Genomic DNA, 10,347 nt, shown 5'->3' on the forward strand with positions numbered 1-10,347 from the left:
ACACTGCCATCTCCTAACCCTGCTGCCTTCCACAGGGAGTTGACAGCTTTGACAATCAGCTGACAGATCACAGCAAAATACCAACAAATGATACATTCTAAAAATAATAATAAAATATAAGGCTACACACACAGGGCACAAACTTTATGTAAAACACGTAATAACTTAATAACTGCTTTGTGAAGCAGGCTTTAGCAATCCTATGAAATTTCACATTTATTTATTTGGCAGATGCCTTTATCCAAAACCACTTACAGCAACATCCTGTAAAACATATGGTGGTGCTGCAAAATGACTTGTGACTGTGAAAGCTATTAATGTGACCTGCACCACCAACTGTAGTTACAGAAGACGATAAAACGATGGGGAACGCATGCTAAAAACTTCCTGAATGTAATTAAATGTAATAAAATAGTACTGAATGACCACAAGTCAAAATAATTGTATTGCACATCCTTTTTATTTAGTTACACCTAAACATATATTTATAAAGATGTATTTACAAAAGCACTGAGGGCTTCGGCAGCAAGGCTTGTTGCCATGGATCCCTTTCCAATACTTGATGTAGCAGTGGTCATCTTAAGTCTGTCAAAGATCAAAAATGATCAACAGAATGTCAGCACATAGTATGGTGACTTCCATTCAGCACTATGTCATGCTCAGAATAAAATGAACTTCACACAGCATTGGTTGGTATGCCTCTGGTATGTCTGTCTGGTGTCACCTTATGACCTAGACTGAATTTAACCTTGACCTGTCCTTGACCTTGACCTCATATGGCCTGGACTGAATTTAACGCTGACCAGTGAAATGGACAGACCCAACCAGACAAAATTTTTCCTCCAGGTAGAGACATAAAAAGTGACCCCCACACACCAAAAAAACAAAAAACCAGTAACAATGTCTTAACTCACAGCCTCCAACTCCTCCCTGTTTCTTTTCAGAGGACTGCGGGACCCTGGTCAGCCAGAGTCCATTCCAGTCGCTTGGCCTTCCTCTGCGCCATCACTAATATGCCGGGGTGTCTGTGTTTGCTGCTGCAGGGCGTTTGTGTGTCTCTTGTTGAGTGTGAGATTGTGGAGGTGAAAATACAGGCGCAAGGAGAACTTGTAATGGTCCTCCTCCATGTGGCCGAAGTGATGGCGGCTGAAGCAGAGCTCCCTGCTCAGCGGCTCTGTCATGGAAGAGTTGACCAGCGTGGCTAAATCAGGAGCCAGCTCCAGGTTCCTCAGCAGCTCCTCTGGATGCTTTGGGTTCCTTTCATGCAGGTGAGGATACAAAGAGAACCTTGCATCGGTGCCCGTCACGGGGTGCGGTGTAGAGTATCGGTCACTGCAGGGGAACGTGTCTGCACAAGTGGCCTGGGGCGTCACGCCGGCACCTGTGACCCATGGCAAACGGGCCTTTAGCCATTTCTCCTTTGCGGCCTGCACATTCTCCTCACGGTCATCACACAGACGACCATCATTTGGTTGGAAAAAGCGCAGATCTGTGCGATCGTTCACATGCTTTGCCACTCGCCCCGCAATGTCAGAAATAACTACAGTGGGAGGGTGCTTGAAACTTAACAGAGCATCCCCATGGTCCCGCGCCGACTCTGGCCACCACAATGGAGAGTGATAATATACAACAGAATGGATGCAGGTCAAGTAGAATATGCCACCTATAGTGGACAAAAATAAATGTATTTGAAACAAATACAAACACTACACATGATTCTTACAATTAGCCTGTAATAAAATAACATGTCATTGATGCTAAGAAAAAAATATTTGTTTGGCCTTACCCCCAGCCTTTTGAAGTTTGACAAACATGTTCGGGTGCAGCTCCTTATAGAGCAGGAGCTCCTTCAGTCTGTGCATTAAATCACTGATGCTGCCGGAGAGAGGGACTCCGAGGCCATTGCATGCCTTCACCAGGTCACTCCTCTTTGGCTACAGGGGGCAGAGGCAGTGCAGTAACACTGTTAGCTCAGCATTACATTAGAGAGGGAGTTGGCTTAGAAGAAATAGGCATTGTTGAAAACTTTCCACATGTTGTTATCGACACACCCCCTACTGAGTATTACTGGGCAGCCATTTAGCACTGCGGGTTCCCCTATTCGTCTACTACCAACAAACAGGGCCATGCTTCTGCCCATGACAACCACGTCACATAGTGCAACATCAGGCCGCCTGGCCATGCAGAAGTTTCCATTCTCCATACTGTAAGTCACTGCCATCCAAATGAGTTTGAAGCCTTTATTTTACAGCAAATGAACTACAGTGTTGTTAAACCAACTCACTGAATTTGATTCCAACACTTTCAGTATGGCGGCTTCCTCATCAGTCGCAAAGACAATCTCTGAGGAAGGTGATTGGCCCTTTTGAAATAAACCTTTCAGCACTTCAGTCTTCGGGACCACATCACTCACTCGGACCTCCTCACCAAGCCAAGGTGTGAAGGAGGAGTATGTTACAGGACAGGTGTATGGATTGGCAAACTTGGCACCTTCGGGATACAAAAGTAACATGTCAGGTGTGACGTGACAGATGGAGTCACCATGGTTTCCCCGCTATTCTTACCATCACAAAGTCCAGCAGCGACCATGCGTTTCTCAAGGGTCTGCCACCGGTCTCGCATATTAACGGCTGTGTCCTCTGGTTTAACATGGTTTCTGTATGGACGCTTGAAGTGGTCACCTGGAATAAGGCAGTAAAATATATACAAGTTGCAGGGCGACCACTTCAATTAGAAAAGCAGTAAATGTGGCAGATACAGTATGCCACCGGTTGTCCTACCTGGCACATCAAACAAGACCTTACAGTCAGCGTGTGCAATGAGAACAGGAGGGCTGGGGCCACACCGGACACAGCAATAGGAGTACTCATGCTGCCTGAGTGCGTTGAAGTGATGGAACGCCCTTCTGATCTCATCCACAGGGAGGCCCATTGACAAATGGCTCTCCAACGTTTGAATGAGCTGCCCGATGGCAATGTGATTCTACGAAGATATTCCAAAGACAACAAATGTGTATTTGTGGATATAATATCACCATTTTAAATCAAGATACCGTATGCACTGAATACACACGCACAAGTGACTTCTTAGGGGCACTTACCCCAAGTCCTGCTGTCAGCAGGGAACAGAGAGGAATTGTTACGATTGTTTTGCTGTTGAAATTATGGAATCCTGACCGGTAGTCCTGAAATCTCACGGGATGACTGCAGATACGGCACACTTTCACGTAGACAGATATGGCTGAAAAAAAAAGAAGATTATTCAAGTTAAATGACCACTGGAAACACAGAAACACAAGCGGAAACTATGAGCCTGACACTAGACAGCATCTGGTACTCAAGATGAAAACCTACCTTTGGTGACTGCGGACAAGCCATACACCGTACCATGGCACGTCACTAGTCTCCTCTCTCCCAAAGCTGGGGGACTGGGACCAGGGCAATATGGACATGTGGTCTCTGTGGGCTCAAAGCTCTCTGGCACTTCTCTCTCTTTGGTGGCCAAGTCGTGGGGCAGCTCGGCTGGGACTCTCTTGGCTCTCCAGATGTACTCAGTCACCTGTCTAATGTGTTTACGACTTAGGATTTCTGGAGCCGTGTCCTTTGGGTCAGTGGGCCCTACGAGCAGGTCTGGGTATTCCTCATCTGATAAGGGCTCAGGGCCCTCTAGGTCGCTCCACTGTGTGTCCTCAGCTCTCTCTCTCTCTCGCTCTTGCTCAGGCTCATGCGAGGACTTGTCTTTGACACAGGAAGATGCTAAACAAATACAGAAACGTAATGACAGAACACATAGAGAAGTAGAATGTATTTGGATAGCCACAGCTGACATTCACATGACTCTTACCTTTTTTACGGTGTTTGTGCTCCATGACTTTGAAACCTGAACCATTTTTACGGTATTCCTGTGCCCCGACTTTAAAACCGGTACCCTTTTTATGCTGTTCCTGCTTCCTGACTTTAAAACCTGCAACATAATAGAATGAAATTCAAATAGAGCATCATTACATTGAGGACAGCATATCAGCAGAACAAATGACCATTTGTACACACCGTGTGTGGACAGGTGTCTCATGAAGCTGACGGTGCGTGTCAGAACAAGACTACACGTAGGACAATGCCAATGGCTCCTGTTCTTCTCCAGCGATCCCATTTTACAAAAACAGGGAATGGTGAATTTTTCTGTAAGGAGAGACGATTCTTTATACCTTCCCTTTGCTGATATGTGCATTCCATACATGTATAACTTGAATAACTTGTATAATTCTATACAAATTATCTATACTATTTATACTTGTATAATCAAATTAAATAAGAAGCCATTTACAAAACAGGACTAGTAAGCATGCAAGTTTATTAAGAATGGGAACTGTAAAACACTCACTAATGCCACTGGCTTCGAAATGTATGGCATGATTTAAATGCCGAAAGCGCATGTGCTTTTGTGTGCAGCGGATAGGTTTACTGCAATACTTGCAGTTCATGGTGCCACCACTTCGCGCTTTATTCTCTTTTGAGGACACCTCATCAGGAAGCTCAGACGTCGTGTCCATGATGTCAGCGGGCTGCCTCACAAGCTTTTCTAGGTCCTCCTCGTCGAATGCTGGGCCTTGGTGCTTCAGCAGTCGTACTTCTTATGCCCGCCACATACAAATAAAAGAAAACCAAAACAGAAACATAAAATAATAATAATAAAAAAAATGATATATACAGTACATATACACCACTAATGATATATACAGTATATATACCCTACCGTACACTACCACTAAAGTTTGGAGTCACTAAGAAATGCCCTTGTTTTCATCATTAATGTTGTAAATGATTGTAAATGTTGTAGAAAGAAGCGGCTGGTCTTTAACGCAATATCTACATTGCCCATTATCAGCAACCATTCATCCAATGTTCCAAAGGCACATTCTGTTTACTAATCTGATATAATTTTTAGAGGCTAACGGCTCACGGCTCCCACACACAGCTGCGTGCTTCGCGTTGCTGGAGACGCATCCCATTCACTTTCATGGGCTCACGTGATCCGTTGCCGAACTGAATTGTGGGTCCGTCGCGTCGCGTTTCTCCCGCCGCTCGCGTTGAGGAGTTCAGCTGTTGCTGCACCGACAGACGGCACCGGCCAATCAAGCCAATCTACGGACGGCACCAACCAATCACATTACGGTTTTACTTCAAGTCATTTGCATAGCTACCGTCGGGAACACCCACTGGCATGCATTGACGGAACGCAGCTGTGTGTGGGAGCCGTCATACACAGTTGCGTGTAACTGAAGTGTGGGTCCGTTGCGTCGCATTGCTCCTGTCGCTCGCGTCGCTTGTGTTGAGAAGTTTAGCTGTTGCTGCACCGATGGACAGCACCAGCCAATCAAATTACGAACAAGCAAACAACAAACGGCACCAGCCAATCAAATTACGAACAAGCGAACAACAGACTGCACCAGCCAATCAAATTACGGTTATACCTTAAGTCATTTGCATAGCTACTGTCGGGAACACCCACTGGCATGCGTTGACGAAACGCAACTGTGTGTGGAAGCCGTAACAAAAAACATTGGAGAACCCTTTTGCAATTATGTAAGCACATAATGTAATCTGAAAACTGCTGCCCTGATTAAAAAAAACAATGCAACTGATCTCAGATGGTATTCTGTCTATAATGGAGTGGAATGGAAATTTCTAAGTGACCCCAAACTTTTGAACGACAGTGTGTGTGTGTGTGTGTGTATATATATATATATATATATATATATATATGTATGTAAGGGATAATGCCCGACGAGGTGTCCATTATCAGAAATAAATGGACGACGCGGAGTCCATTTATTTCTGATAATGGACGCATCGAAGGGCATTATCCCATTTATACCATGGTCACTTACGAAATAAATAAATATGAAATCAATTATTAATACTAAATGAGTTTTAGAGCTAAAATCGTTAGTTTTTTCAGCTGTTTATCGCAACACTGTGGAATGTTGATAAGTCACAGCTGAGCGGACTAACTCAGGCGTTGTCAAGCAACGTCATAATAATTTTACAGGTGTAGTATATCACGACACCCTTTTCAATCTAGACCATGGTATAAATATATATATACATTGACTTATTTGTGGCGGCCCACCACAATATCAACACTGACCACCACACAATGATTTTCCATGTTGTACTACTGTATTTAAATTGGATGGAAGTTGTTCATTGTAGAGCTATGTGTGCACCTTTGCACAGCCTCTCCTTGTCTCTCAGCAAAACTACATGCACTTTTAAAGAAAACATTAACAATCCTGCAATTGTTGGCATAAAAGTCGACTGGCTAAATTGCTGCGCTAATTTGTTAAAAACTGTTGCATTCAAGTTAATTCTGCAAACCTACCACCACAAACAGAATTCAATTCTGTGGGAAACACTGCCATGTGACTATGTACCTTTGTGTTTCTTCTTAATCTTCATGATTTTAAAACCTGCAACATGAAAAGAACAGATAAAAATGAAGATAGGGGCATATGAGTGATTACATCAAGAGCAGGAGATAAGCAGAGCATATGGCAATTTGTACAAACCATGTTGGGAAAGGTGAAGCTTAAAAGCATCAGTACGGCTTTTAGTAAGCTGACACGTAGGACAATGCCAATGGCACCTGTTTTTCTCGCACCATCCCATTGCACAAAAACAGGAAATGATGAATCTTTCTGTAGGGAAAGACAACTTTTTATACCTTCTCTTTGCTGTTATGTGCATTCCATATATTTTAAACTTGTAGATCTAATTAAATAAAAAAACATTTATGAAACAGGACAAAGCATACAAGCTGTTGAAGAATGGGAAGATACAAGAATGGGAACTCACCAATGCCATTGTATTCAAAATGTATGGCATGCTTTAAATGCCGATCCTTCATATGCTTTGCTGTGCACAGAACAGGTTGTCTGCAATACTTGCAGTTCTTGGTGCCACCACCAAGTTCTTCTATGTCTTCTGTAGGCAACACAGCAAGCAGCTCAACTGGAACCTTCTTTTCTCCAGATTTATAGTCAGTCTTAAGATACATGTGGTCTTCAGGAATTCCTGCAGCTACTTCCATGCTGTCAGCAGCCTTCCCTACAAGCTCGTCTATGTCTTCGTCATTCTGCTCCGGGCCAGAGCCGTCCAGATCGCTCTCTGGTCTCTCCCCAGCTCCCTCGGCCTCAGGTTCATAAGAGGACTTGTCTTTTGAAAAGGAAATTGTGAAACAAAAACAAACATAATAACATAACACAAAAATAGAATGTATTTGGATAGCCACAGATGACATTCCAGTGACTGTGTACCTTGCCCTTCCTGCTCAGTGATAATAAGACTTGAGACATGAAAAGTGCAGAATAAAATCAAAATAGGACATCATCATCAGTGTTTCCCATACATTGATTTATTTGTGGCGGCCCACCACAATATCAACATTGACCACCACACAATGATTTTCCTGGTTGTACTAAATTGTGCTTAAATCTGGTTAGAATCATAACCGCGCTGCACTAATTTGTTAAAAACTGTTGCATTCGAGTTAATTCTGAAAACCTACCACCACAAATAGAATTAAATTATGTGGGAAACACTGATCATTATGTTAAGGGAAGCACATTGGCAGAATCAAATGACTGTTAAACCATGATTGGGAAGATGGCACAGCAGAGGAGTTTTGAACATTCTAACAGAAGATTTTGTTCCGCAACAATGTAAGGTTCTAAAATTCCATGTTGATTTCAATGAACCCAGATATTCTTTACAACTCAATTTCCAACATTCCCATACCGACAAGGGTTAAAATTCTTACCAGTCTGACTAATGTGTGCATCATTCCTCTCTGGAGTCCTTTCTGTGGGGTAGATACACTGTTTCACCACTTGGGGTCTCCCTTGATATGCCCCCAACATGCAAAAAAGACAAACAACAACAAAAAAAGAAAAAAACATAAATGACATCAGAAAAGTAGAATGTATTTGGATAGCCACAGATGACTTTCACATGACTGTGTACCTTCCCGGTCAGTAACTTCAAATCCTGCAACATAAAAAGAACAAAACAAATTTGTAGGGACACATCTTTATGTGAATGGCAGCACATCAGCAGAACAAATGGTAATTTGTACAAACCGTGTTGGGAAAGGTGCCGCTTAAAACTATCAGCACGGCTCAGAATATGGTGACACTTAGGACAATGCCAATGGCACCTGTTCTTCTCTCGCAATCCCATTTCACAAAAACAGGGAATGGTGAATTTTTCTGTAAGGAAAGACACCTATTTAGACATTATACAATATCTTTGCTGATATGTGCATTCAATATATGTTTTACTTGTAGATCTAATTAAATAAAACCCATTTATAAAACAGGACAAAGCATAGTTGTTTGAGAATGGGAACTGTAAAACACTCACCAATGCCATCGGATTCAAAATGTATGGCATGCTTTAAATGCCGATCCTGCATATGCTTTACTGAGCACATAACAGGTTGTCTGCAATACTTGCAGTTCTTGGTGACACCACCAAGTTCTGCTATGTCTTCTATAGGCAACACATTAAGCACCTCAACTGGAACTGGTTTTTGATAAATGTGGTCTTGATGAATTTCTACAGTCACTTCCATGGTGACAGGGCCTTCCAGAATGCTCTCTGGTCTCTCCATGGCTGTCTCTCTCAGGTTCATATGAGGACTCTTGACAAATAAAAAATAACAATATAATAAAATAGACTGGCGAAAATAAGGTGTTTTTGTTTACAAACCAAGGTCTACCTCAAAAATGTCTAGCGAAATTATGCTTTGGTTTGAAGCAGTGTGGTTTATTGAGTTTTGCAGAGCTTTTGGGACCATGCTACATGATGACTTTACTCTGTACGTAATATACCGATTGACTGATTGACATCAACTTGGCTTGTGCTTTCAGAACGCATAACTTTTGCACACCTTCTGCTGAATGATATTACGTATTTCCGGTGGCATGTGTCTGTGGTGCTAAAAGATCTACGGGACGGCAGGAACTCTACTACATAAAATGAATCTTATTTACCGGACATAATGGAAGTTCCCCCTATCATTCAGACAACAAGCCAAGCTGAGAATTCACTGAATGAAAAAAAACATGCCACGTAACATTTGAACATACCCACTGCCACAGTAGGGGTTAGCGTCTTTCAGAGACGAACGACCATAGCAGAGCCCTTCTTTCTTTGAGCGTCACTGCCATACGGAAGTGACATAACGACTGGAATATAGGGAGGGAAAGTAATATCATTGCCCCCTACTGGTTGCGTTCCTAGCGGAGTAGAGGAGAAGCCCTTGGCTTGGAGAAGACAGGATTCTAGCTCGGTTTTTTAGAAAACTAGATGTACCGCAACGCGGTACAAAATATGAGCGCTGCTGAGTCCTGCACATTCTCTCCGCAAAATCACACTTGTCAATTTGTCTCCAACCCTATTCTTGCAACTTTTGTGTAAATGCGTGTGTGTGTGCATGTGTTTGCTTTTGAGTAGGCTATAGGCTACGTGCTTCTTTGTGTGAGTTTTCGCTTGTGTGTGTTGTTGTTGGTGGTGGGGAGGGGGGGGGGATGCTTGCCTGCATGTATGTGTGTGTTTAGTCAAACTAACCCCATGCATTTCTATGGAGGATTTTTTGAGTGCTGTGTCTCCTCATTAGAAAGTCTCTGGTTTAGTGTCCAGTGTACCGGCGGGCACGATCTCTTATAAAGCCAAGTGCATGACTGTAACTGTTTGCTTTCTGTTTGGTGTGCTGTTTACTGAGGGCATTCATATTATCATTGGTATCAATTGCAACAGCCAGAGAAATAAAAATCAATTTTACGAAGAGGCCAGGACCTTTCACCTACACGCAATCGCCAGCGTCATGAGACTCTAATAATGTATATAACACCAAGCACAGGTTAAGCAGCGCTTCCGTAGCACTATTGAGAAGACGTCGCTGTGCACATTAGTAATTGTGCCAGTATAGCATCGCTGGTTCGAATCCGGCATGATGCCGTGGCCTCTGCTGTCACCCGTTAATTTTACCATGCTGTCCGGTGGTCAGCACTTAATCGCGAGTCCGTTAGTGGACCGCTAATTGTTGTGCTGCTGGCTCAATGCCTTTCTCCCAGAAAACCAAGTCGGATTACCAAAACACAAAGGCAAAAACAGCATAAAGAGAGAGATCAAAATGGGGGCAAACAGCTGCTAATAAACTTCTTTCCAAAGAAATGTGAGCACAAACGTTTAAACATGAAATCGCATGGTGTTAAACTGCTTGAATATCTCCGCAATCGAACTGAGACAACCCATTGAGAATGAGCAGAAAATACACTTTCCTAGG

The 10,347-nt window shown here is 43.0% G+C and overlaps 1 protein-coding gene across 3 annotated transcripts; it reads right to left on the reverse strand.

The window, feature by feature from the left end:
• Positions 1–462: 462 nt before the first annotated feature.
• On the reverse strand, positions 463–9,201 carry LOC143111608 (uncharacterized). Of its 3 annotated transcripts, XM_076273851.1 has the most exons (19): positions 9,149–9,201; positions 8,421–8,700; positions 8,138–8,266; positions 8,022–8,045; positions 7,819–7,899; positions 6,855–7,214; positions 6,569–6,697; positions 6,434–6,469; positions 4,381–4,629; positions 4,050–4,178; positions 3,844–3,963; positions 3,354–3,755; positions 3,101–3,240; positions 2,781–2,982; positions 2,565–2,681; positions 2,285–2,490; positions 1,787–1,934; positions 915–1,663; positions 463–585 (listed from the first exon to the last, which is right to left on the reverse strand). In XM_076273851.1, exons 2-18 carry the CDS (start codon positions 8,689–8,691, stop codon positions 963–965), a joined length of 3,444 nt encoding a protein of 1,147 aa, XP_076129966.1. In that variant the 5' UTR covers positions 8,692–8,700; positions 9,149–9,201; the 3' UTR covers positions 463–585; positions 915–962. The 3 variants fall into 3 exon arrangements, with proteins under 3 accessions (XP_076129966.1, XP_076129967.1, XP_076129965.1); XM_076273852.1 differs by having other exon boundaries at positions 463–1,663; positions 4,381–4,626; XM_076273850.1 differs by having other exon boundaries at positions 463–1,663.
• Positions 9,202–10,347: the final 1,146 nt, after the last annotated feature.

The sequence above is a fragment of the Alosa pseudoharengus genome, unplaced genomic scaffold (assembly GCF_046254945.1).
Source record: "Alosa pseudoharengus isolate Yale_2024_CS ecotype anadromous, Long Island Sound unplaced genomic scaffold, YU_APseudo_1.1 YU_APseudo_1.1_scf_8, whole genome shotgun sequence".
In the NCBI taxonomy this organism is placed as follows: domain Eukaryota; kingdom Metazoa; phylum Chordata; class Actinopteri; order Clupeiformes; family Clupeidae; genus Alosa; species Alosa pseudoharengus.

Coding starts and splice junctions, on each gene's coding strand:
- LOC143111608 (XM_076273851.1), bottom strand. CDS start 8,691: ATGAACCTGAGAGAGACAGCCATGGAGAGACCAGAGAGCATTCTGGAA. Junction 6,470..6,568: donor GCTTCACCTTTCCCAACATG/GTTTGTACAAAT, acceptor TTCATGTTGCAG/GTTTTAAAATCATGAAGATT. Junction 2,983..3,100: donor TGCTGACAGCAGGACTTGGG/GTAAGTGCCCCT, acceptor ATATCTTCGTAG/AATCACATTGCCATCGGGCA.